This window comes from Pholis gunnellus (assembly GCF_910591455.1).
Source record: "Pholis gunnellus genome assembly, chromosome: 20".
Lineage (NCBI taxonomy): Eukaryota > Metazoa > Chordata > Actinopteri > Perciformes > Pholidae > Pholis > Pholis gunnellus.
Window position 1 is genome coordinate 18,718,141 of NC_136547.1, and position 27,530 is coordinate 18,745,670.

At 43.5% G+C, this 27,530-nt stretch overlaps 1 protein-coding gene across 2 annotated transcripts; it reads left to right on the forward strand.

Annotated features, from left to right (window-relative positions):
- Positions 1-27,530, forward strand: prkdc (protein kinase, DNA-activated, catalytic subunit). Of its 2 annotated transcripts, none has more exons than XM_079181777.1 (82): positions 1-98; positions 204-316; positions 441-540; positions 644-699; positions 850-880; positions 966-1,123; positions 1,218-1,364; positions 1,612-1,776; positions 1,971-2,139; positions 2,317-2,366; positions 2,527-2,634; positions 2,925-3,074; positions 3,318-3,427; positions 3,667-3,826; positions 3,990-4,076; positions 4,184-4,303; positions 4,859-5,015; positions 5,120-5,229; positions 5,508-5,595; positions 5,751-5,914; positions 6,024-6,176; positions 6,533-6,640; positions 6,784-7,010; positions 7,319-7,413; positions 7,578-7,680; positions 7,858-7,991; positions 8,173-8,403; positions 8,541-8,767; positions 8,873-9,081; positions 9,439-9,571; positions 9,774-9,932; positions 10,131-10,334; positions 10,460-10,648; positions 10,837-10,941; positions 11,051-11,218; positions 11,412-11,539; positions 11,682-11,889; positions 12,108-12,286; positions 12,379-12,547; positions 12,722-12,787; positions 12,887-12,950; positions 13,161-13,309; positions 13,421-13,561; positions 13,697-13,816; positions 13,984-14,127; positions 14,251-14,402; positions 14,634-14,765; positions 15,024-15,135; positions 15,331-15,455; positions 15,626-15,775; positions 15,954-16,127; positions 16,382-16,480; positions 16,590-16,800; positions 16,933-17,107; positions 17,223-17,426; positions 17,553-17,668; positions 17,784-17,915; positions 18,036-18,215; positions 18,733-18,944; positions 19,062-19,200; positions 19,301-19,489; positions 19,775-19,999; positions 20,110-20,218; positions 20,351-20,453; positions 20,553-20,715; positions 20,804-20,978; positions 21,269-21,462; positions 21,567-21,750; positions 21,839-21,999; positions 22,202-22,413; positions 22,523-22,610; positions 22,703-22,846; positions 22,955-23,168; positions 23,503-23,570; positions 23,683-23,903; positions 24,149-24,241; positions 24,344-24,424; positions 24,588-24,659; positions 24,752-24,953; positions 25,173-25,361; positions 25,645-25,784; positions 26,249-27,530. In XM_079181777.1, the coding sequence occupies exons 2-82, from the start codon at positions 260-262 to the stop codon at positions 26,451-26,453; spliced, it is 11,745 nt and encodes a 3,914-aa protein (XP_079037903.1). In that variant the 5' UTR covers positions 1-98; positions 204-259; the 3' UTR covers positions 26,454-27,530. The 2 variants fall into 2 exon arrangements, with proteins under 2 accessions (XP_079037903.1, XP_079037904.1); XM_079181778.1 differs by having other exon boundaries at positions 16,590-16,659.

The following is a 27,530-nucleotide window of genomic DNA, read 5'->3' on the forward strand; positions in this document are numbered from 1 at the left end:
AACAAAGGCTTCCAGTGTGGTGGCAGAGCTTCGAATCTGTGATATATTCAACAGATATTACGGCGAGCTCTGTCAGAGGAGCAAACTGCCAGATTCAGGTGAGTCTTTCGTTTCAAGGCCTGAAGCCAAAGTTTGGTTTAACGGAGATGACGGGAAATGAAAATGTCAATTACGTATTTTTTTTTAAAAATCTTTTGTTTTAGTCCTCGGCAAAATCTATGAGTTGCTGGGAGTTCTCGCAGAGGTTCACCCGAGCGAGATGGTCAACAACTCTGACAAACTCTACAAAGCCTATCTAGGAGAGCTCAAAGAACAGGTTTGTCGACGGGGGGAGATGGCACCGAGCGTTTGTGCAGAACTGCTGCACAATCCTCTGCACTGATCGTATTTTCAAATGTTCGCGTCGTAATCAGTCGTGTGTGTCGATCTGTTTGTTTCAGATGACCTCTTCAACAAAGGAACCAAAACTTTTTGTTGTAGCTGGATGTTTGAGAGGAATCACCGCTCTCATGGTCAACTTCACTAAAACAATGGAGGAAGGTGGGACGCTATATCTTATTTATCTCACACATTTCAACCAAACGTGCTGTTTCTATGATTAGTGCGTGATGGTGCATGATCAGTGTGCGTCTCTGACTTGCAGACCCAGCGACGTCTAAGGACATTTTTCAGTATGCCCTGAAGGCCGTCAGCCCACAGGTGAATGTCCCCGTCTCTGCTGTCTCACTAGCACAGCTCAATCTTTATTTGGTATAAACGGTCGTAGCGAGCAGCGAAATATAACATCCAGATTGAAATTGACCGATATATATTTTTTTAAAACGATTGTTTTCTCATCTTTTGTTGTAGATGTCAATGACCCGCTACGCAGTCACATTTGGTAAGGCCTGTTCTTTCCATAGCAGCATGAAGACGAAACTCCCTGAAAACGCATCTTTGACTTTGACTCTTTGTCTCTTGAACAGCCGGGCTCAGATTACTCGCCAGACATGCGTCCCAGTTCAGCAGCTGCCTCATGGACAACTACGTAGCTCTGTTCGACGTCATGTCCAGGCTCTGTGGACACATCAACGCCGAGATGAAGAAGACGAGTTACTACGCACTCGAGGCCTTCCTCAAGCAGGTAAACGCTCCGAGGCTTTTCCACACAGGCGCAGAAAACAACCGCCTGCGATACACTCCTTGTCATTCATTCATGTTTTCATTGTTATTTTAAGGTTGCAATGCTGGTGGCGGACAATATCGAGGAGCACAAAAGCAAGTTGAAGTTCTTCATGCGGAAGTTCTGCGGCATCATTAGAACCATGGAGTCGACACACAAGGAGCTGTCCATCGCTATACGAGGATATGGATTCTTTGCCGCCGTACGTTCATTTGCTTTCAATCCAGCTGCATGAAACCAAAACCTATTTGACAATAAATGTATGCACATGCATTTCAGACGTGCATGTTTGCTGCTTGAGTTGTTTTGCGATCTGCATTTCCATCAGTTGCTTCTTACTAATATTCTGTGTTCCCATTGATTCACGTTTGGTTTGGTTTGTGTGCAATCTTGACTTCTTAATACAAAATGCAAAAAAAAAAGAGATTGATTCTTTTCTTTTTTCGTAGCCATGCAAGAAAGTGTGCCCACAAGACGTGGACTTGATGTACACAGAGCTGATTCAGCGCTGTAAGCAGATGTATCTGACAGAGTCTGACGGGGAGGACGACAGCTTCTACCAGCTGCCCAGCTTCCTGGACTCTATAGCCTGTGTCCTGATTCACCTGGATAAGGTAACAAAGTCACGCTTATTGTCATTCAATTGGACCAAATGTCGACGAGCAACAATACCCTGAATCCAATCACAGATTTGAATCCATATGTGGTTTCTGCCTATATACACACACCACTGTGTCCTGCAGTAGAGATAAATACTGATTCACCCTCATGATTCATTTGAGCTTCTGCTTTTTGTCCCTGGTCTCAGATTCCAGAGGTGTACACACCACTGCTGGAGCGTCTGCTCGTGGTGCAGATCGACAGCTTCCCCCAGTACGGCGAGAGAATGCAGACTGTTTGTTGCAGGTCCATCCTGAAGGTGCTGGTGGCCGTGGCCTCTAAAGGACCTGTCCTCTGGGGATTCATTAGCTCTGTGGGTAGGTCGCCCATGAGCACACTGCACCTAAAGGTGCATCGTCTCTCAGAAGTGAGAGAAGAGACTGTCATAGTGGTAAAGGGCCCCTAAAATACAGTACATGTATTGTTTAAACCTACATGATGCTTTTGTGTGACTGTTATCTGCTTAAACTTTCACTTCTGCTCATTTCTTTTAGTGCACCAGGGCTTGATCCGTGTCTGTTCAAAACCCATCATGCTGTCTGAGGTCAGGCGCATGATTTCAGATGTGAATTTACACACATGTCTATGTTTACTCAGCTGAATGTTTTATTTGCAGTTTTAATTTATTTTCCTTAAATCAAAATGTCTCATTTATTTTTACTGTGCTGGTAGAAGAAGTATGCATTTTGTCTTTTTATCCTCAGGACAAAGACGGCGAGTCGTCCCAAGTTCGTACTGGAAAATGGAAAGTTCCATCAAGTCAGAACTACCTCGCCCTGTTTAAAAGCCTTCTAGACTGTGATCTGCTGAAGGTACAGCTATGTTGTTTTTTAAAAGTTTTATTCAAATTCATTTCAGCAGATTTCTTTGGTACAGCCTTTTATTTATTTTACGTTACAGAACATTTGGCCACTTAGCGTCCCCTTTTTAAGTACATCCAGCATGCAGAGTTTTGAATTGCAAATATTTCGTTACATTGTGTCATGAGATAGATTAAATTTACGGACCAGCATGGTGTCTTACACTTTGCTGGGTTTGCACAATAAGCAGCACATTTTTATTTTATGCCCTTGCTGCCCTTGTTTGTGTCGTCCTCTTGCAGGATTCAACATTTCTGGATGGAGCTTTCGAAAGTCAGAACGCCGCCCTCGTACCTTTGAGCCGTCTGCTTTATGACGAGTTGGTTAAATCAATTCTCAAAATTGTGGAAAAGTTGGACTTGTCTGTGCAGAAAGTGACGACGGGAGAGGAGGTGAGCTCTCCCTCTCGGGTCCCACTTCACTGACATTCATAAAAAAAGTTGGATTGACTAGTGTACGAGATATGTTGATATTGTTTCAGTCAATTTGATTATGTCCCATGTCGATGGCATGAAACTGTAAAAGCTTTGGTGTACTTGCTATTGGCAGTACCGGTTAAACATGCAGTATATCCGTTTCCCTTTAATAGCCTTTGTGTACTCTGAACCCTAATCCATGGCCTCCTTGTCTATCAGGCTCCAGATGATGCGGCCCACGTCCTGCCGTCCTCCGACCCCACGGCTCATCTGCTGCCCAATAAGATCAAAGATTTCACTGCCTTCATCAACCTGGTTGACTTCTGCAGGTATTGGAGACAGCACACATGGGAGTTCGCTCTAGCAGACGTCATGAGGCTCTTTAAAAAGTGGCAAAGTTAACAGCGGGACAAGCAGACATTTTGATCACATTTTAAAGTACCGTTGAGTATCTTTTTTAAAGCGCTGTACAAATAAAATGTATTCTTATTATTAAATTGAACGTACTGTGTATTCTACCGTTGTTCATTTCAAGCATTTACAATAACAAGTTTTCCCTTTTTTGCAGCGAGTTGTTGCTGACTAAACACCTAGAGTACTTTCAGTCCTGGATGTATCCCTTGAGCCATGAACTTATCCTCCACTCCATACGAAATCCGCTTGTCAGTGGCTTTTACAAGCTGCTCTCTGTCACCATGAAAATTGCCAAGAGAATCAAGTACTACCAGGTAATACTTCCATGAATACTGTATCAAGGCTGTGGGTATGTGATCAGGTGGACAACTAGAATGGATGTCCTGTAAGCTCAGCCGGGAAATATACTATAGTATTCTTTTACTTGTGTGTATTCAACGTGAGTGACGTTTCTATTTTTTCTCTGTTGTTGATCAGGGAGTTGGCCCGAGGAGCTTGGCATCCCCCCAGAGTGACACGGTGAAGAGTGCTTGTTTCGCCCTCTTCTCTAAGTTTGGAAAAGAGGTTAGCTTCTCTTTGCAATACTTCCTGGGAATGCCGTCAACTAAAATGTGGCACTACTGAGGACCTTAATATGCAGGGGATATAAGAGACGTGTGGTTTCCTTGCAGGTGTGTGTGAGAATGAAGCAGTACAAAGATGAGCTGCTGGCATCCTGCTTGACGTTCGTCCTCTCGCTGAACCACAACATCGTAGCTCTGGACATCAAGGCCTACTGTCCTGCTCTCGAGGTGGGATCCTTGAACTTGTTTCATTGTGTTTTTGTCACCTAGATAAAGATGGATGAATACAGCTTCAAACAAAAACATAGTATGCAGATGTACAGCAGGGGCTTTAGTGCAGTAATTTACAAATGCATGGAAAAGTCCTGTACTTTGATAAAAATTACAAGGAAATAGAAACTAATAGCTAAAAGCAATAGATGAATGGTTGAAATAGATAGATGAAAGTCATGGATAAATTAAATATAGTGGTAGTACTACAAGTGCAAACTAACCTAAACATTGACTGTTTGGAAAAAAATGAACATCCACTATTAAATCCAAATTAACATGAATTAAAATGAACGCATTTGGAACATGACGGGTGGTGCTGATGGAGGGGGAGCTTAATTTGATCTGACAGGGCTGTGGGGGACTTAGGACAGAAACTCTTACTGTGTGTGTGTGTGTGTGTGTGTGTGTGTGTGTGTGTGTGTGTGTGTGTGTGTGTGTGTGTGTGTGTGTGTGTGTGTGTGTGTGTGTGTGTGTGTGTGTGTGTGTGTGCGCGTGTGTGCGCTCGTCTAGGCGGCTCTGAAGTTGGGTCTGAGCCATGTTCCTTTGGCCAACGTGGCCCTTGATGCCCTCGAGGACTGGTCCTCGCACATTCCTCTGGAGACCATGCAGCACTGCTACACGAGCATCCTTCCTCTTCTGGATGGATACCTGAAAACCACCACCAGCGGTAAGCCCGTGATGGTATCAGGGGGAGATTTCAGTTCAGTAAATGAAGATTATCAATGACCAATTATCAATTACCAAAATCTATTCCGGTGTCGTTGACTTCAGACAAAGACGACAGCAACTGGGAGGTGACGTCTTCTTTGTCTTCGAGAAGTGACAAAGGGTACAGCCGAGTGATGACGAGGCTCTTGAAAAAATCGAAACAGCTCAGCACGGTACTGGATGCGAAAGTGGAAGACATCTTTCAGTATTTAGCTTTTTGTCTTATTTCTTACCGTGGCTTCAGCCTTAATAACATAAAATGTCCAGTTCACTCTCTATAGTCTGAGGAGTACCTCTAGGAGTCATTTAATTTTATATAATAATATTTTAATCTCTTATAAAGATGAATTACTTCAGAGCAAGTGCTGAGGAATCACCTGTTACTGCACGTTGCAGATATTGGTGAGAAGTCCTGTCCTTGATCTCACTGATTGCTTCTGTGTGAATGCAGGAAGACGCTCCTCTGGTCACGGTGAGGCTCAGAGTGGTGAAGTTGCTCGGTCACCTGGGAGGAAAGCTGAACAGGAACCTTGTAACCGGTAAGACTTTTTATAACGACCCTGCCGCTGTCTCGTTCCTTTTTACACTGACACACTGGGCATCGCTCCACTGTGATGGTTCGAGAAACACTTGACACGCGACCGCGAGAAGTGCGCTGTTCTGTTGATCGTAGGCCTCTTATTTTCACATTTAGGGGTCTCGTCAGAGGAAACGATGAAGAAATTTGTCGCCTGGGATTCTGAGAAAAGGCTCAGCTTTGCGGTGCCGTTCGCCGATATGAAGCCGGTCATCTACCTCGACCCATTTCTGCCTCACATCAGTGAACTGGCTCTGTCCACGAGTGACAGACAAACCAAAGTACGTCCTCTTAACATCAAACCATTTCCCAAATGAATTTGATGCAAACTTAAGCGTATCACACAATAGAAATGAGTATTTTACTCCAGGTTTTTTTGTTGTGCTGCAGGTAGCAGCTTGTGAGCTTCTCCACAGCTTGGTGGTCTACATGGTTGGGAAGAGTGCTCAGATGGTGGAGGGAGACAATAGTTTGCCGCCCATGTACAAGCTGCACAAGAGGCTGTTCCCCGTGCTGCTGCGTCTCGCCTGTGACGTGGATCAGGTACGTGCGCCCCAACAACATAGTCACCCACGAGCACAATTCCTATTAACAGTCATATCGTGGAATTTGGAATGATTGTTATCCAAACGGGGAGAGACGTGTGTTAATTATCTCTCAGAAAAAAAGAGATTATTTGGAGGTTTTACAGATACTTGATGGGAGTTCAAGGATGAAGTTACCATTTCGTTTGAATGATTTATTCGGTTGGTAGTATTCAGTGATGTTGATTTTAGGGTTTTGGTCGGGGCTAAATATGTGTTGTGTATGACCTTAAAGGGACAGTTTACCCCCCCAAATCTAAAATAATATCAGGGTTCTCACATGATGATGTTTATGAATTAAAATGTCTTCACCAGGTCACCAGACAGCTCTTTGAACCGCTGGTCATGCAGCTGATTCATTGGTTCACAAACAACAAGAAGTTTGAGAGCCAAGACACAGTAGCTGTCCTGGAGGCCATTATGGTAAGTGTTTGTATTCTATGAAGGGCTGAACAGGCTACGGGTTCAAAACCAGACCTGAGATTATTGCAAAAATACACGAAGACTCTTCCTTTCCTGTCTGCCATGTGAAGTACACACATTGGTGTGTTTGTTCTCCTCCTCAGGACGGTGTGGTTGACCCGATGGACAGCACTCTCAGAGACTTCTGTGGCCGCTGCATTGAAGAGTTTGTCAAATGGTCCATCAAGCAAACCACCCCCAAGCAGCAGGAGAAGAGTCCCACCAACATGAAGTCCTTGTTTAAGCGCATCTACAGCTTGGCTCTCCACCCCAACGGCTTCAAAAGACTCGGCGCGGCCTTAGCGTTCAACAGCATCTACAGACAATTCAGGTGCGATGCTTTTCTCGCTGTTTTGACAACTTGGATTTCATTTCTGCTGACCCCCAGAATAGCGAGCTGTATCCTGTTTATCATATTTAAGGTTTGACTGATTTGGTAAATGAAAAATGAATTTTATTACATTTTCATGGAATAAAATACACATATTTTCGACATACTATTTAGTCAGTTTTTCACACTGATTTGTATTCTTGACAGAATGACTAAGTTAATTGTGAGAAATGGGTTTTATGTCACCAAAATGTTGTACAGTTGTGCTGTATTTGCTCAGTGCTGCTGCCGCCCGTTTGTCTCTGCAGGGAGGAGAAGTCCTTGGTGGAGCAATTCATCTTTGAAGTTCTCGTCATCTTTGTGGAAAGTCTGGCTCTTGCACACTCAGATGAGCGATCGATGGGTAACTGACAGGACGTCCAGATAACATTCACTATTGTTTTTTAATCCACATGCTAGTAATTGTAAAAAAAAAGAAATATTCTATTGCTGTCATGTTGGGTTAAAAAAGGTTCCATTTCACATTAAAGGAAACTTATAGTGCTTTTGCCACTCTTCCATCCTCAGGTACAGTGCAGCAGTCTTGCAGTGCTATTGATCATCTGAAAAGAATCATCAATCAAAAGGGCGCCAGTCTCAATCAGCACAGCGCTAAGACACGCGTCCCAAGGTTGGTACTCTCTACATTGTGTATATTAAGCATTATATTTCATAGCTACATAATGTGTGCACTCTCCTTTTTTTGTACAGGAAGGCCGAGTTGCAGTAATGTTTATGAAAAGATAAGACATTAGAGATTATATGTATAAATAAATCATTATCTTTGTATTCCTATCTGTTCATAAAGGGGCTTTCCAGCCGATAGCAAGCTGTGCCTCTCTGATGTGGTTTTATGGCTTCTGGAACAATGTGGCCGACCTCAGACCGAGTGTCGCCACAAATGCATGGAGCTCTTCTATGAGTTCGTGCCTCTCCTCCCAGGTGAGCAATCCTCCCGCGGTAGCCTTGATCAGATGAACCGGTAAGAACAACAAATGCTAGTAATATAAAGAAAATCCAATTATAAACCAAGCTATTATTTTGAGTTCACCTCAAATAGTATCAACACAGCAGTGATCACTTACATGTGAATACATTCTCTGATGTGTGTGACTGAACTTAGGAAAGGAGTCTCCGCCTCAGTGGGTCGACGGCATGCTGAAGGATCATGGCAAAGGTTTTCTGATCTCACGTTTCGAGGGCGGAGGTCTCCTCGCTCAGCCAACTCTCGGCGACCTGACGGGTCCTTTCAGCGTCAGAGCCACCCTGCAGTGGATGGACGTCCTGCTGGCTGCCCTGGACTGCTACAACACCTTCATCCGCTTGCACATAATCAAGCCTCACGTCATGCTTAGTAAGTCATCAGAAAATCTCCTCTTACTGACATCATCCGTTCAGAAAGTGCTCACCTGCTCAACCTACACACATGTATACTGGATGACCAAATGAATGACATTTCTTTTGTTGTTTTTTCCCTCCTTCGTTGTCAAGACCCTGAAGAGAAATCAAGCTTTCTGAAAGCTACTTGTTTCTTTTTGACGGAACTGGCAACTCACGAGCTGACAGCAGCAGAGAGCTGCTTCCCCCTCGGCAAGAGGACCTCTCACTTCAGCCCAAGAGAGGTGGACCAGTACAACTTCAGCAAGTGCACCATCATTGTCCGCCTGCTGGAGTTTGCCACCATGATTCTTGTCAAAGGAGACCAAGAGATTTGGAAGGTATCTCCGAATTCACGACACTCTTGACATTAAGGAAGCCATGAGTCTTCTTCTTAGTCTCCTTTTTTACATTTGTTCCTCACTATTGCCTTCATTTATTCACAGCTTCTGGAACAAGACATTTTTGTCTCAGATTTCTTTGAGCTGACTGCGCTGGTGGTGTGTGAGCCGTCCGCTGTGGGCTTCAACATGGCAGATGTGGAGGTAATGAGGAACCTACCAGAAGTGTGCGTTCCTTTACTGAAGGCGCTGCTGGCCTCACCTTACCGCACGCGCCTTGAAGGCAGTCTGCGGACAAAACTCTCCCGTAAAAGGTACGTAAATCACCTCTGAGTAGTGCTCTTATTTTGAGTTCTCTATTGGAGAACAAGACAAGCCGCATGCAATGTTTTTTTGTTATTGTGTAATATGTGCAATAATACTAAAAGAACGCAGATCATTAAAGTTGAGTTTGTGTGTTTTATGTATGGAAACAAAAATACAAACTTGAATTGAGCTCACTGAGACCTGAATACAGGAGTAGTATACAGTAGTAAAAGTTATAGCATATCAGTTGTATTAAATTGTAACAAAAATGACTTCTGATTGCGTTCGTTGAGACCATGATGATTGTGTTCATAGTACAATCATCCCGTGTTTTTTTCTCTCTTAATGTCGTTGATGGTCTCTAGTGTGGAGGAGTTGTGTGCTGTGGACCTCTGTTACTCGAGCGATCTGAGCCGCCATGAGCAGATGAAAATGGTTCTGTCGTCCTGTAAGCAGATCCACAAAGCCGACTTCCTCAGCTCCATTCTGCACAGCCAGGTATTTGTCCCGGGACGTTTTCAAATGGGATTGTGTGACCATTAACCCACAATAAGCTTTAATATTTGCAGCACTGTTTTTTTTACTTCCATCCCATGCAATTCAGTTTCCATCCTCATTAAATGATACTACAGTGTTTTTGTCCTCTAATAAAGAACACACATTTTGTTTGTGTCTTTTTGTCTTTCTCGTCGCGTTAAAGGATGACACCTTTGCCAAATCCCTTGGGTCCCGACTCCTCATGACGGTGTATAAAGGAATCGCGCCGGGCGAGGACCGGAAGGCACTTCCATCCTTGGACATAAATACCAAGACTCTGGCGGATGGCCTGCTTCAGCTTGCCTTCTCTCTAAATCAACAGGTCAGTGCTACCTCTCTCTGGATTAGATTTGATCAAATCAGAGGAAATTCAAACTACCCACGGTGAGTTATTTGTGCTGTAGACAACCGACTACGAACAAAACAAAAGTTAGGATGAAAATAATGTAGCAATATTGATAGTGGATGTATTAGACACCGTTTCACAGCTTTCCTCTTGTGTATTGCTGTTTCTCTGCAGAGTGAGCAGCTGGTGGACCTGTTGTTGAACACCATCATTCTCTCTGTGCCAATCTCTGGAAGTCATAGCCAGAACGTCCTGAGCTTTTCGCACGGCGAGTACTTCTACAGCCTCTTCCAGGTGACCATCAACACTGAGCTGCTGAAAAGTCTGAACACCACAGTGCCACGCCTCATGAAAGCATCCTCTCAAAACCCCAGCATGGTAGCTGTCTCTCCTCCTTCTCTTTCACATTTTTTCAATTTCAGAACAAGTTTTTGCACCAGTGAAGGAACATTATTGTTTTTCTACATGTGAGGTGTTTTTTTTGTTGAATTATTGTTCATCAGGTGAGCGTGTTGCTGAACGGCATGCTGGACCATAGCTTTAGAGAGCGCTCTGTGAGGAAGACTCAGGGAAAACAGCTGGTCGAAGAGGTGCTAAGAAGATGGAGTAGTCTGCAGTCGTGGTGGGAAGGAGGCTCCTCCACTCCAGAGAGCAAAACTGCGACTCTTCTGCTGCTCTCCAAGCTCCTACAGGTATTATGAATCTGTAGTTACTGCTGCACGTCCCGTAGGAAAACATCCTAATGTTATTAACTCGGAACTGTACCTGCCAGGTTTGTGACTAAGTAATAATAATCATTGTAATTTATGTGCCCAGGTACATGTGTGTTTTTTTCTAATTTCCTCTAATGTCCTCTTTTTTCTTTCCCCTCTGTCATCAGATTGACTCCTCTGTCTGCTCCGATACCAACCACGAAGCGTTCAGACCGGTGTTTTCCACTTTCACCATGCTGCTGGTTGACATGAATCTGCCACTGAATCTCAAGGTAACGGGAATGATTTACATTTTGAGAGTCCGTGTAGTGGATCGCTTCAAATTCCCATACAGGAATCTATGTGTGTTTTTAATTTTCTTGGATTCCCTCAACTCTTCAGAGTCAGGCTCTGCTGGTGTTGCCCTTCTTCACAACCCTCCCCGAGGAGCCACTGGGTGAGCTGCAGAGAGCCCTGGACTCCCTGGTTGCGTCCCACTTCCCCATGCAGTCCGATGAGTTCGCTAAGGGCTCGCTGCACCGCAACAACTACATGGACTGTATCCGAAAGGTGAAGTCGGGGTGTTGGAGATTAAGGAGGATAACACAGATTAAGGGGGAATATCATTAATAGACATTAATAGATTTCTTTTCTCTTAAGAACAAGCAGACTCACCTGTCTCCAAAGACTCTTGTGTGGCACGTTTCTCTTGTAAGAAAGGTTGTAATGTTGGACCAATCGTTCATTTCTTTCTGTCTTTTAGCTGCTGGATGCCCTGGAGCTTTCTCAGAGCCCACTTCTTCTCAAACTGATGGCGGGGATTCTGTGTCGCGATAGAAAACACATCATGGAGGAGCCCTTCCAGACTTGTTTCCAAAGAATTGCGAGACGGTTAGTAAAGCCTCATTCAAGGGGAGACAGTAAGGTTGCACATGAGGTGTTCAGTGTCATTACATTATATGTGTTATTGGAACATACAGGAGTCTCTTATTTCGTGTCCACTCCGTGTTTGTCGATGTCTTGCTACATGTAGGTCAAGCAGTGAGCAGCAGCTGCAGCTACTGTGTACAGTGTACCGGGTGATCCAGCAGGGGGACGTGCCGATGAGCTCCATGCTGCAGGCCATGACGGAGAGGGTCCTGCTACCTCTCGCCTCTCACTGTAGCACCAAGGCCCTGAATGACTTCTTTGTGGCGAATGTCTCTGACGTGATGGTTTTGCTGCTCAGCCGGTTCACAAAGGTTTGCTTCTTAACATTTTTGGGGAACGCTAATAGCTGTTGTAGCTGTGTTTTTGTTATTTCACCGTATTATTTTTATGTTCATTTATATGGCATGTTTAGCTTTTAATCAAACACTTAACTGTTTGTCCTCATAGGCCACAGCTAGTGCTGAATTATTTAGGTCAGAGGAGCACATTGAAAATCGTTTTTTAAGGCTAATTTATTTATCAATTTCAGTCAAATGAAATGGAATTTGAGATCCAGCTGATGAAGAAGAACGGCTGCTACAAGCTGATGGAGCTCGTGTATTCACTGCTTCCCAAAGAAGAGGTCTACTCCAAGGAATCCCGCATTAATCAAGCCTACTGTCGTTCAGACAAAACAGAGGGGAATGAGTTGTCCAAGACCTTGATCAAGTAGGACACGTTCACGATTCAAGAAGCGACGCGACGATGATGTAAAGTGTCCCTATTGTTCCATGAATGAATGCTGATTTTATTTTCATTAGGTCCTGTTTTGAAGCGTTCACTGAGAACATGGCCGGTGAAACTCAGCTCCTTGACCTGAGGAGACACTATCACTGCGCTGCGTACAACTGTGCCATCGCAGCCATCAGCTGCAGCTTCAACGAGCCCAAATTCTACCACGGCTTCCTCTTCAGTGAGAAACCAGAGAAGGTACCGACCTGGCTTGTATAATTATATCCAACCCTCTTCAGCACCTGCAGCCATCTTTCATTTTGGAGTCGTGCACCACAACTGATTTTGTGTGTAATCCATGATAAGAGATGAGCGGTGGCGTCTTTTAGTGACTGAGGACTTCACTGGTTTTGGTTTTCTTTCCTTGTCCAGAATCAGTACATCCTGGAGAACATCATTGACGTTGAAAGGACCTACAACTTTCCAATTGAAATTGAGGTATGTTCCTTTTTTTTAACATGCCTGTTTGTTTAACACTATACTCAGAGTTGCAGTCGTGGTTGATTCATATAGATATGTCTTTATATATCACTGTAGGTCCCACTTGAGAGAAAGAAGAAATACGTCATGATTCGGAAAGAAGTGAGCGAGGAGAATGGAGGTTTGTTCTGCTACCAACAATGTTTTTTACCTGACTGCATGTTATGTCTCTAGGCTTAATTATTAGACTTGCCTTAAGTCTGATGAAAATGCCCTACGCTTTACAATGACATGGGATGCGACGGGTCTAACAAAGATAAATAGGTGGCCGTAGAGGTCAGTGCATCTCTAGTAGAGGATGTTCATGAGATCTACGTTTTGGTTCCCACAGAAGCGCCGGTGTATCTGTCCTCCCAGTCTTACATGGCCGACAGCAGCCTGAGCGAGGAGATGAGCCAGTTTGATTTCTCCACCGGAGTCCAAAGCTTTTCCTTCAGCTCCCAAAAACCTGAAGGACAAAGACGCACTGTTGCAAAAAGAGTTAGTCATTAGTCTTTTGTGTTTCCCTTTTTATAAAATGCACCAAGCTTGTAAACATGCTTTAGTGTCATATGAAGGTTCTCAACTGTGTTTCTATGTTTCTACATCAAGGAGACAGAGGAGACAAATCCCTCCCAGGATGTCATGGTGGATCTAGAAATGGATGAGCTAAATCAGCATGAATGCATGGCGACCATGACTGCTCTTATTGGACACATGCTGAGGAACAACGTAACCCCCAAAATAGAACAGGTCAGTGGCGCCGAGGAAGAGTAAAGCAGGAAACAGAAACTCGTAAATTAGAGTGATTTAATCACTGTAATTTACGAGTACGATCAATATGCAAATATTATTCTGGAACTGCTCTCTTCTTTCTTAATGAAACAGGGAAACATGCCGAGTGAACTTCCTCCATGGATGAAATTTCTACACGGCAAACTATCAAATCCAGCTACAGCTCTGAACATTCGACTCTTCATCTCAAAGCTGCTCATCAACACAGAGGAGGTAAACGTCGCTCAATGTGAATTCATTCAGTTAGTGTCTTTGAAAAGAAATAGATACGGTGATGCTGTATCTACCCGTGTGTGTGTGTGTGTGTCACCTCATACCGCTGCTCCTCTTGTGTTCACTATTTGTCTGCGGATTCAATCTCTGCTGTCGGATCTTTCCAGGTTTTCCGACCGTATGCCAAGCACTGGCTGGGGCCGCTCCTGCAGGTCGTCGTTTCTGGAAACAACGGAGGAGAGGGGATCCACTTCATGGTGGTGGAAATCATCGTCACGGTGCTCTCTTGGACGAGCCTGGTCAGCCCCAAGGTGTCCAATGCTTACATTTTAATAAAGGCCGCAAATATAAATCATTATTACATTTTTGTCAGGGCCATTGCTGTCTTTTTATCACAGTGGATTACTGTTAGTAACGGGATTCTTTGGTCCTAGGGAAACCCCAGAGATGAAGTGCTCGCCAACCGGCTGTTAGAGTTCCTGATGAAGCATAGCTTCAACTCCAAGAGGGCAGTTTTCCGGCACAATCTGGAGATCATTCGTACCCTGGTTGAGTGCTGGAAAGACTGTCTGCTTGTGCCTTACAGGTAGTTCTCAAATGCTCTCACTGAACAAATGCTTTTTGACACAAGAGCCTGTAGCTCAGTGGGAAGAATGGCCAGATCAGGACACAGACACACAAAAGACAAGTGCGATTTCAAAGCCAGATGGAAAAATTTACTCGAGATGTTAATTATGAATAATAGAAATGTGTTGTCATTGTGTGATTCTGTGAATTGAACCGGTCCTTGACCTTTATCTTTTTCTTGCCCTTGTAGTCTGATATACGACCGATTTCGTGGCATCGACCCAAATAGCAAAGACAACTCTGTTGGACTTCAGCTGCTGGGAATCATCCTGGCCAACAACCTCCCTGCTTACGACGCCTCGTGTGGAATTGAATACGACGGGTAAAATATATATAGCGCCGCTAAATGGCAACATGCTATGCAACGTGTCAGCTGACAGCTTTACTGTTTGAAACCACCATTTCATTTGCTAATACAACTGCCATTTATCCCAGCTCTAAGTTCAGGCGGGAAAATCAATCAAGGAAACAACCAGGAAGAGAAATAGAGAGCAATATATTCAGACATTGATGGTTTCTTCTGAAACGTGTGCTCGTGTGTTGTTGCTCACATGCTGCCATCTTGTTTTGTTTTTTTCAGGTACATCCAGTCTCTCACCAACAACGTGTCCTTCGTAAGATATAAAGACGTCTACGCGGCTGCTGCTGAGATTATCGGCCTCATCCTGAAGAACATGACTGAAACGGACGATGTATGAGACCTTCCCCAGTTTGGTTGAATTACAGTGACACTTCATTCATGTTTATGTCGTAGGAGAGCTCAAAGCAACTCGGTAGCAAAGAGCGCATATTTGGAAAAGAATATTTATTTTCAGAAGTTATCTGTTATCTGCAATACTCTTATATTTAATTCATGTTATTTATTCAGATTTTGTTTCTTGTCTCAGCATCGTCGAGAGCTTCTCAGTCTCGCTGCAAATAAGATAACGAATCTGAAGAAGAAAGACATGGATGACAAGTTCATTACTTGCTTGAACAAAGTTTCAAAGCACTTTCCTCCATTTATGGATCGGTGAGTTTGTAGTTCTGCTTTATGTTTAATGTGATTCCCCTCTAATATAAATCATTTCATGAATCTTACTGTATGTCAATTTCCTTTGACCTGATCCATGGCTTAGAAATGAAGTCATTTTCTAACCCGTCTGTCTTCTTGTAACTGCAGCTGTATTTTTAATTCTTCAGGTTTGTCAACCATGTGTTCTCCCTCCTGCCAAAGTTGCACGGCATCTTAAAGACTCATTGTTTGGAGTGCGTGCTGAGCCGTGCGGATGTCATCCCAGACATCTTTCTGCATCTGAAGACCACAGGCTTCATTCAAATGATGAGCCACAGGTAAGTCCTAACCAGGCAACTCTTTGTGATCGGCACGCTTATTGTCTTTCCGGATTGACAAAACTCTGCTGCAGGTAGCTGCAGAGGGTTTAAAGTGGTGTTGTCTCATATTTAAATAATTAACACATGTCAATGCTCAATTTGTGCTGCAACCGTGTTTCTGCGTGTTACTCGTCAGGGATGAAGCCAGGCAGAGAGTGTGTCTGGATATCATCCACAAGATCATTGCCTGCCTGAGTCCAGTTCAGCTTCAGGAGGTCCTGGGAGCTGTGACGGCTTTCGTCTCCCATCCTTCACCGGTGTGCAGAGAGAGGATGTACGACATCCTCATGTGGATCCAGGACAACTACAGGTACCGTGAGACATTTTGGCGTCTGTTCTCACATAATGCATTGATTTTTAGTAACTTTCTTCTGATTTGACTGCATGATTCAAACAATCAATCAATGTGGGGCAAAATAAATTGCATATAGCAAGACAAGCAAATGCTGCAAATTCTTCAGCATAACTTTTATTCTATTGCTTTTTGTTTGCACTGGACATGAGCAGTGACAGGTTACGTCTCTGGTGTGAACTTTAATGATATACTGTTTGTTATTCTTCCAGCGATGCAGAGAGCATGCAGGACAACACCTCACTAGAGGTTTTGAACGCAGCTAAAGAAACACTACTTCAGGGACTGTCTGAAGAAAACCAAGGCCTTCAGTAAGAAGCAACTATTTCTCTTTTGTTTTATTTATTTTATCCTTTCTCAAATTATTCCGGGTAGTGTAATCTGAACAATTCACCCCACCCTGTCCAATTTCTGTTTTAGGCTTTATGTTCGTAACTTCTGGAGTCAGGAGAAGCGCCTTCCAACTGCGACCCTTGAGCGAATGTTGACGGTGCTCGGTTCTCTGTACTCCTGTCAAATTGAAAAGTCTTTCTTAAGCTTGGCTACCAATCTTCTGCTGGAAATGACCAGCCAGAGTCCCGACTTCATACGAAACATTTTTGAGTATCCGCTGTCAGATTGTACCTTCCAGGTCAGTTAAAAATCAACAGCATTTATTTCTCTCAGGGGGTCTTTAAGAAATAGTTCAAATTAGCTACTACTAGCTATTACTTCAAACTTGAGATTTGTATTTGTATGTTAATTGTATTTCTTCACTCTCTAGGACTACGTGATCGACTCCAACTGGCGCTTCAGGAGCACGGTGATGACTCCCATGTTTGTTGAAACCCAAAGCTCTCAAGGCCCGCAGAGCGTGGTGGCGTCGCAGTCTGGAAGCATTAAGGGGAAGCTCCGAGCCACTCAGAGTTCATTAGAGTTCAGCCAAACCCAAGCAGCAGGTACTGCTATCAAGAAATATTCTGTAGCCTGTAGCTTTGAGGTCAGAGAATTTGTAGGTGAACATATGTATATTTACCTTGTTTTGTTTTTGTTTTTATTCGTTTTTTTCCCCAGGTCGACGTACAGCATATAACTGGCTGACGGGCAGCAGCGTGGACACACTAGCGGAGTACACACTTGGCTCTGAGTCTCTGTCTTCATTGTTGGTGTTTGATAAGAAACAAGAGAGGCAAACTACAGCGAGGAGGCCAGTGGGAGAAGGCTTTGGGCTCAGGCGCCTTACTGCATCAACCGATGAGGTGGACAGTCGCACGAGAGGTCGGTCTTCACTTTCCATCCTTGGCTTAATGTTTTGTGACTCTTTAAGTATTTTCCAAGAGAGAAACAGTGTTTTCAAATGGATTGGAATTCTGTAAATGTGATTTGTTGTCTCTACGTCAACAGCGGCAAATGAGCAACGCAATAACATCCTAAGATTGAGACGCCGATTTCTCAAGGATCAGGAGAAAGTCAGCTTGACTTTTGCGCATAAAGAGATCCAACAGCAAAGACAGAAAAAGGTATCAAACAAGCAATATGCTGATCCACGTTTATCCGATGTGAAAAGTCTGGATGGCAGCACAAAAAAATTTTCAGATTAAAGTCTTACTTTTGGTTCTGTTGTGTGTCCCACAGGTGGACAAAGCTGATCAAAGGCTGCGAAAAGAGGCTCAGGTGACTCTCTATCGTAACTACAGAGCGGGAGACTTCCCAGACATCCAGATCCCATACAGTAGCCTCATCGCCCCCCTTCAAGCACTAGCCCAGGTAAGACTGCTACCGCTCTGTGTGTCCTTCCGTCTCTAAATATAAATGAATACATATACCCTAAAGAACAGAAAACAAGCAGCTAATGGATTTTTTCCCCCCCTATGCGTGTTCCTTCAGAGAGATCCAACTTTAGCCAAACAGCTGTTCAGCTCCCTGTTTGCTGGAATCCTCCAAGAAATGGAAACGCACAAAACAAGAGAGGAGAGCGGGAGGATTAAAGAGGAACTGCGTCGCAGCATGAATACATTCCTGAGCAAGAGCACCCTCTGCTTCCCTCCATTCATAGCATGTGTTCAGGTATGACTTTGGAAAAACTATTTTAATATTTTGCTTGCAAAGTCTTGAATGTGAAAACTGACAGCGTTCATTGATATTGTCAAAATGAAGGTAGCGCATGTATTCATTTAATTTACAGCCACAATACTACTGACTTTATAGCCAGTAAGTATTATATTTACAAAGGCTTCAGGATCTTAACAATAATATTCCAGTTTCCTCTGGAGGATAGCCTTCGTCAGGGGTGACATCATGATAATAGTTCTTCTTCTTCTTCTTCATAATATTTGTGATTTTTGCATTTATAGAAAAACACATCGTTGTGAGTCTCGCACACGAGCAAGACCCGGTTTTAAGTCCAAACGTATCAGGCCGTCCACCTTCTTGTAGAACAGCTAACAATTTGCCATGCGAGTGCTCCAATAATACTGTAGGTGCCTCGCTATTGTATAGCTTATTATAGTTAAACTCAAGGCTATGAACTTCAAGGCTGAAAGCTGATGGGTTGAGTTGATACTCTGCTGGTTGTGTTTGCTAGGACATGTGCCACCAGCATAAGGAGCTGCATCTGCTCGATCCAGCAGCCATCAGCTCCACTTGCCTGATGAGTCTCCAGCAGCCGTCGGGCATCCTGCTGCTGGAAGAGGGCTTGTTGTCGCATGCCGGTGGCCAGGATGAGCCTTCTGCCAAGCGGTCACGAGGACGCAAAGAAATCCCCCCGGACACCGCTAAATGGATCCAACTAGCAAGGTTGTTGCATCTTTGTTGACCAGTGATACTGGTTCTATCAGCGCTGGAACTGAATGTTAGGAGCTATATTTGTTTCACTAATTACTCAATCCGGTCTTTGTTCCCTGTCTTCTCCAGGCTTTACAGATCTTTGGAGGATTATGACGTCGTGCGCGGCATCTTTGGTGGTAAAGTTGGGACCAAGTCGATCACCTGCGCTGCGCTTCAAGCTGAAGCCAACACTGACTTTGCAGATGCTGTGAAGCTTTACAATGAGGTATAGGTTTACAATAAATCTTCTATCTGTTCTATCAGATTGCTAGCTGTGTGTGCAGCACAATGGGGTCAAACTTGCTTACTCTCTTCCACACTGGCAGGCCCTGAACACTGAGGATTGGAGTGATGGCGCGCCCACAGACTCTGAAAAGGACTTCTGGGAAATAGCTGCCATGGACGCCTACAGTCACCTGACTGAGTGGAAGTCTCTTCAGTACTGCTCCACCGTGTACATAGATGAAAACTCCCCACCCAACCTCGAGAGGATGTGGTCGGAGCCGCTCTACCAGGTACTAGATCTTACCTTTCACAGTCGAGGAATTCTCAGCTATGCACCGGGGAGAACTGACGTCCTGCAGGTTTTTATTCCAACCCTGGTATTCTTCATGTCTTGTTGAATGAACGTTATCTCAGGGCTCCATGGCTATAAAGCTCCCTCCCAGACGCTTAAGTTTGACCAAAAGGTTAAAGAATTCTGTAGCATATCATAGTCTGATATAAGTTATATTGTGATGCAATGAACATGTGAAAGTTGTAGTGCTTTTCTCACGCGAGTCTTTTGCGTTTGTTCCCAGGAAATGTACCTGCAACACATGATTCGCAGCATGCTGAAGCAGCTGCAGCTGGGCGAGGTGGACCAAACTCTTCTCAGCTTTATCGACAAAGCCATGAAGGTGGAGGAGCGCAAAAAGCTGCTGGAAAGTCATTACAGCCAAGAGCTCAGCTTGCTCTACATCCTGCAGGAGGACTATGACCGCGCGACATACTACACCAACTATGCCATGCAGCTCTTCATGCAGGTCTGCTGTAAACGTCCTTTCTGTCACCTCAGAGTTTCAGAACGACAAAGATCATTATTAACTCATTCTTACTTTAAAAGCAAATCAAAGTAAATGTTTTTGCTTCATAGAATTACTCCAGTGTGGATACGTTGTTGACTCAAAGTCGGCTGACCATCCTGCAGTCAGTGCAGTCCTTGACTGAAATCCAAGACTTCCTGCTGTTCATTAAAGGAGACGGTGAGCAGAGATGTTGTCTTGCAAGAATTGCAGAATGATTTCCCTGCAACTGTCTTTGTGTAATACTATAAATACAACAATGTTTTTGTCGCTCTCAACATTTAGTAACTTTCATTGTGTTTCATTCGCTAGTGTCTGTGAGCTCGCTCAAGCGGCTCATAAGACTCTGGACCGAGCGCTATCCTGACGCTAAAGCGGATCCAGTGAATTTATGGGATGACATCATTACATCTCGGTCAGAAAAAAATAAATATAATATTTTTCTTACAAATCTTTTAAAATGATCAGATAACAAATTGTGATGCGGTGTCATATTTGATCTCTACGTTTTCAGATGTTTCTTCTTGGACAAGATCAGAGTAAAACTAAGAGGCCACGCTCGCAGTGACAGCATGGAGGTGGACAACTCAGAAGACCCGGCGGGAGACATTGACTCATTAGTAAATGACTGCAAGTTCAACATGAAGCTACAAATGGCCGACAGCGCTCGGAAGCAGGTGAAGAAACAACTGTGGAAGTTACTTTATTTTGTGCTGTCCCGTGTTGTCCCACAAACTCACCTTGGAACACGAATGTTGTTTTCAGAATAACTTTCCTGTGGCCACCAAGCTGCTGAAGGAACTTCACAAAGAAGCCAAAACAAACAGGGGCTGGTTGCAGCGGTGGGTCCACAGTTTTAGCCGCTACAACCAGAAACGCAGCCAGGCCCAGGGTCCTGTTGAACAAATCGGTGCCATGCTGAAGATTATCCCACTCCTGGGTAAGCTGGGAAAAGACTTGTACATTATCTTGAGGATTACAAGACAGGGAATGACAGGCAGCCTCAACGTGATTACTGTAATAATGTGGAACTTAAAGGTGCCCTGTGGAGTTTCATTGTAAACAAACAAAAGTTCGGTTTACATTCGGTATTTCATTTAATGAGACAGAAAAACTTTTTAAACTAGAACTGAACTTAAGGCGCAGCAACGTGCACAAACAGATAAGTGTGAGTTCAGCTGCTCTTGTTTGCTGTTGAGATGTTTCATGTCAGCTCTCATCTCTCTGCAGAGGACCTTCAGGCTGACTGTCAGAGTGCCACAGCTAAAGTATTCAGATACCAAAAGATACTCCAGGGTACGTCCTTCCACATCCTGGCCACAGCTGTAAGCAGGAGCCCCTCGGTCCTGGGAACTATTGACGCTGAGAAAGCAGAGAGAGTTGCAACGCTTTCTGGAGCTGCCTGGCCCGATGAAAATCCAAAGGTACTCAAATGATATTACTTTCAAAGTTATCCATAAAATACTGTATAGTATGACTAGAGCACGTCCAAACGGTCTTTGTAATGAGAGATCCTTTTTCCCTGCAGAAAGTGGAAGTGGGGCTGCAGTTGAAAGCATTGACGTTGCTGTGTGACGCTACCAGAAAGGCTGAAGAAGAGCTTCAGTCTTATACTCAGGACTTTGTGGAAAGCAGCAGCATCATTGAGACATACATGACTTTGGCTAACTTCTGTGACAAACTGCTGCGAGAGGAGGAGCAGAGTGATGCTGGTGATTAACGATACTGACTGATTGTGTGCCTTTTGTTGCACCAGTAACCCAGTGATCTAACTTGATGCATTTTGCGTTTTTGTTACAGAAAGCCAATTCCCAGACCTGTTGGCATTGCCTGTTCATGTATTAGAGAGCATGTTTAAAGCACTGAGGATGAACTCAGAGGAAGCTCGCCTCAAGTTCCCTCGTCTGCTGCAGATCATTGAGTTGTACCCCTCTGAGACACTGGACCTCATGATGAAAGAGGTTAGTGTGTGAAGACCACGGATGTTGTGGAAGCTAAGGCCACATTAATACAGTTTAGTGCACTTCCATCAGTTCCATCCATCCATTTCCCCCGGCTGTGACTGTGAAAATGATCACACGACAATGCAAAAACTTGTTTACAAGCTATGGAAGTGAAACACTACATCAAATGTGTGTGTCGTGACTTTCTTACCGCCTGTAGATGGTGTCAGTTCCCTGCTGGATGCTGATTGGCTGGAACAGTCAAATGGTCGCCCTACTGGACAAGCCGGAAGCCGTGGCCGTGCAGCGCTGCATTGAGCAGATAGCGGAGTGCTACCCTCAAGCTCTGGTTTACGCTCTTATGATCAGCAGTGAGAGTTACCAGTTTGAGGACTCTGCTACAGGCCACCAGCAGCAGGACTTTGTCAAAGAGTAAACTGCCTAATGTCTTCTGTGGGAAGAAAGTAAAATGACAATATGATATATATATATATATATATATATAAACGTCTGCTTATTGGTATTGTGTGTGCTTCAACAGGCTCAGGAGCATGCTGGATAAGGGAGGACCTGTGAAGAACTTTGTGGATGCACTGCATCAGCTGACAAACCCTGAAATGCTTTTTAAGGTAATAAGTGCAAGTTCAGCCATGAATTAACCCAAAGCTGCCACTTACTGGTTACTGGCCTGTCGTTGATTATTGTCGTTTGGTCCACACAGGATTGGTGGGATTGTGTGAAAAATGAATTGGAAAAACCAGGCTTTGACAAGAATCGGATGGGCGACGTGTATAAGGAGATGCAGTCGTCTCTCGGGGATTGTAACGCTGGCGGTCATGGAATGTTTCGCAAGAAATTTATCAAAGTTTGTAGTTTGCTTTTATCCTTTTTTTTATTGCAAAAGCATGTGTCATGTACAAATAAATTGCACTTTTCAATCAATTTCTTCTTCTTTTTTTTTTGTATTTAACAGAAATTTGCTAAAGATGTGGAGAAACTGCTGGGGTCTAAAGGCAGCAAGCTGTTTGAGAAGAGGAAAGACAAAAGCTTTGTGCGGCAGGTGGATGAACTGGCAGCATCCATGCGTGAATTTCAGAATCAGAAGGAACCGGGGAACCTTAAGGAATACTCACCCTGGCTGAGTGGATTTAAAGCAGACACATTCAGCAATGAGCTGGAGATCCCAGGTCAGTGCAGTAACTCGAGCTGTTAAAATAAGGGCCATTTTAAATATTGCACATTTGAATTGATTGAATATTCTATATTTATATATATATATATATATCCTCACATTTAGTCAGCTATAGATAATTGAAGGAATGAATAAAGAGTGAAAATAGTTGATCGGTAAATGTTTGAAATAAATGGTGGTGTCGATGAAGGGATACTTGATTTCATCTGACAGAAATGTTTGGGAGCCACTGATTTAGAGAACATAATGTTTGCAGTTGTGAAAATATAATATTGTTCTGTGGAACTTTATCCTTTTCACCAATGGAGATGTTTTCCTTCCTCTCGTAGGACAATACGACGGCAGATCCAAACCTTTGCCAGAATATCATGCAAAAATAACAGGCTTCGACGAAAGGGTATGTTTTTACTGTCAAAGAATAATTTAAATGTTCTAGTAGCAGCCCTGTGTAAGTTTGAAATCCCACTGTGGGCTGGACAGCATGTTAGTGTGGATTTATGCCCCCGCAGGTGAAGGTGATGTCGTCTATCCGTCGCCCCAAACGCCTGATCATCCGCGGGGATGATGAACGCGACCACCCCTTCCTGGTGAAGGGTGGAGAGGACCTCCGCCAGGACCAACGCATTGAGCAGCTCTTTGCTGTCATGAACATTCTGCTGAGTCATGACGCCGCATGCACACACAGAGGCATGCAGCTGCGCACCTATCAAGTCATTCCCATAACCACAAGGTCTGTCCGTCCATCATCACGTCCTCCCAGTTAAACCTAATGCGTGCACTGATTACACGAGTCGAAGTAGAACCACAACAGACTTGTTTTCTTTCGTTTCCAGCAAATAAGACATAAAACGCAACACAGATTCCTGAGATTCATTTATGTTTTATAATAATGAGTTTATTATTATTTATTCTTTAAATGAGTTGTTGGGGATCATAGACTGTGAGGTAATTGACCACTTTCACTGCCTTTTACAGAATTGGTGTAATTGAATGGATGGAGAACACCTGTACACTGAAAGAGTTCCTGTATAACACAATGACTGAGGAGGAACAGAAAGAGGCAAAGAGGTGCAGTATATATTTCTATCTGATAACCTAGGTGAGGTTGATATGTCATCTTCAGATTTATTGAAAACAGTGTATGTAAACGTGGATTTCTCTTTCTTAAAGGTGTGCTGAAGACCACAATACCTGGCTCCAAACATTCCATAAAAAGATAACTGGTATTGCGCTGTATGGATGGGCTTACCAGTAAGTCTCCCGAATGTTCATTTTAGTTCCTTTTTAACTTAACTGTAACTTAATATTAACAGCATTTATAATCTGTTATGGTCTGTTTTAACATTAGGCAATGCCACAGGGAGAAATACTGTTTTGTAAAATGTGAGCTACAACATATTTATCCTTTTGCCAGGAAAGCGAAACGTACTGAGACGGTCAACAACTTTGCGAAAGTGTTGCAGCACGTGCCCAGTGATCTCCTGAAGTGAGTTGAATCTCTGTATTCTAAAACTTTCTGATGAAGGTTAACACTTTCAGTAAAAACAACTTCTTCTCTCTTTTTTTTTCAATGTCTAGGAGAGCTTTTCTGAAGATGTGCAACAGTCCCGAGGCATTTCTCTCCCTGCGCTCCCACTTCATCAGCTCTCACGCCTTGCTGTGTGTCAGCCAGTGGATTCTCGGAATTGGTGACCGCCATCTCTCCAACTTCATGATCAACATGGAAACGGGAGGCATGATTGGCATCGACTTTGGTCACGCGTTCGGCTCAGCCACGCAGGTTGGCCATGATTGTTTCATTGGAGGGCAGAAGTGAAAACACTGTATTTTAACTAAATGTTGAGCTAAAAGTGGTGGTCTGACCGATGGGACAGACCATGAGGTTCTTAGGTGTTACTGTGTCCAGCTATATAAATGTGAACAGCACTTTGTTGAAAAAGACACCGCCATCTCTCGTATAAATAATTCCCTCTCCGTTCAATCTTGTATTTCCTCACAGTTCCTTCCCGTGCCTGAGCTCATGCCTTTCCGGCTGACCCAGCAGTTTGTGAATCTAATGCAACCCTTGAGGGAGTCGGGTTTGATCCAGAGCATCATGGTCCACTCCCTCCGAGCTTACAGGGCCGAGCCGGACCTTTTGCTGAACACCATGGACGTGTTCGTCAAGGAGCCCTCGTTGGACTGGAAGGTAACCGATCACTCCTGCTGCAGAGATCCCATTTAAAATCGAATTTCTGACTGTCAGTATTTGAACTACAGCTAAAAGAGGTACGGACATTTGATAATATCTCCGGGGATGTAAGTAGAAATGGACATTTTAAATGTGTTTACAGGCAGAATGTAATGTGTGAATCTGATTTGTCTTTAGAGTTTTTGAAATACGTAGCAGTAACTTTAAGTTAAGACCGTCACTATACGGTAAACTGTAAATAAACTGTATGACAGACGACGTTTCCCATTGCTTTGAACAGAACTTTGAGCTGAAACAGATGAAGAAAGGAGGCACATGGACGGACAGCGTAAACACCAAAGAAATCAACTGGTATCCCCTACAGAAGGTGAACTTTGCCAGAAGAAAACTAGAAGGAGCAAATCCAGCGACTATAACCAGGTATGTCATCAAATCATAACATGGCAGACCAATCAACAGGATTTCATTCCTGTCAGACCACACTGAGGGTTTTTACAATTAAAGACGAGATTTGCATTGTTGATATCCATTATGGTGGAAATATTGCTCCAACTGTGTGATTTACAAAATCACACAGTTGCAAAAATGTTATATCGGCGGCCTCGGGAAAGCCCTAATACTAAACTAATAACACCTTTATCCAGTTCTACACAACTGTTGATGTATACAAGGGTTGGAAAGTTTAAGTAATCTGTCACATAATACAATCCGATATGACGGCTCTAAAATCAAAATACCTATGTGACGCAATGTTCAATTTTTGGTTTAGAAATAAAATAAACTTATCAGCTTTCAGTTTCAATCCAAAATACTGTAACTGGTTTTCTTTGGCATCATTTGAATTGTACTTGTGTGTGATTAGATGTTGCTTCTATTTTGGTCAGTGAGGAGCTGAAGCTGGGCTTTGAGAAGGACGCCGCCTTCTCGGGGATGCAGTCTGTGGCCCTGGGGAACGAGGATCACAACATTCGTGCTAAGCTTCCACCTGCAGGCTTGCCGGTGGAGAAGCAGGTGGAGTGTCTGCTCGACCAAGCCATGGATCCAAATGTGCTCGGCAGAGTTTATGCGGGCTGGGAACCGTGGTTCTGATTCTTTGGTATCTGAAATATTTCTAAAATAATCATTCACAATAATTGGGGAAACAAATCTTATCAAAGGTAGAGCAGCCGTGGGTCGGGAAATGTGAATAAAGGGAAAGATACATTTGAGAAGATGTGTTTTTTTAGCGGTCTTAAGAAGTTCCCTGTAATGTCAAATGTTTCCTCTTTTGTAGCTGTGACGGATCCTTTTCATATATCGTGTTATGGCAGAGTTTGTAGGGCAGGATCAGCACGTTTATCTCATACTTAAGACATAAAACCAAGAACTCTTAAGTTGGTAAACATTTTTGGAAAAAGATTTTGATTCTTCTTGAAGGGAACCGTTACCATCATTTATTAATGTCTTGTAACTTCAGTTTGAAATAAAAATGTTGAAGATGCTTGAGAGGCTTATGTACAAATAGTATGAACACAAATCCATTGGTTTATATGGTGTGAATTGAAATATCAGTTGACTCATAGCCAAATAAAGGAAAGGGATGTTTGTTTGTAAAACACACTAGAATCAACCAGAAGAGACTAATACAGCCTGCAATGAATACTGTTTTCATCAGACAAACTATAAATACATGACTCACCGTTAAATGCTTCACGCTCCGTTCACGTGTACACACTACTGCTTTATATCTGTTCAGTTGTATTATCTAACTGTGGCCACTGTCAAGAAGCATTAACATTGTCGTTTTATCATAATGTGTCTGTTCATTTCTGATTAAATCAGTTTGACAACTATGTTTTGAAAATATTGACCAGAAGTACTATTACGTAATCATGTCAGCGTTGGCGCTAGCTTGATGAATTTAATACCCTGCAGTTCTACACTTTGGCCGCTGGAGGGAACTAAACACTCATTATTTCACTATCATGACGGGTGCAGAGCGGCTATCGCTGGTGAGTTTATCTACTGGCGCAGACTATTCTCAACAATTGTTTGTTGAGCTAGCATACTTACCTAAAATTAGCATGTTTTTGCGTGAACCTTTTTTTCAACCAAGTCTAAGATTTGGTTTCAATTTTTGTTTTGTTATACAAAATACTGACCAGAATAAAAAATAATAAAACAGAA

Coding starts and splice junctions, on each gene's coding strand:
- prkdc (XM_079181777.1), top strand. CDS start 260: ATGGTCAACAACTCTGACAAACTCTACAAAGCCTATCTAGGAGAGCTC. Junction 7,011..7,318: donor AGCATCTACAGACAATTCAG/GTGCGATGCTTT, acceptor TTGTCTCTGCAG/GGAGGAGAAGTCCTTGGTGG. Junction 20,454..20,552: donor GATGACATCATTACATCTCG/GTCAGAAAAAAA, acceptor CTACGTTTTCAG/ATGTTTCTTCTTGGACAAGA.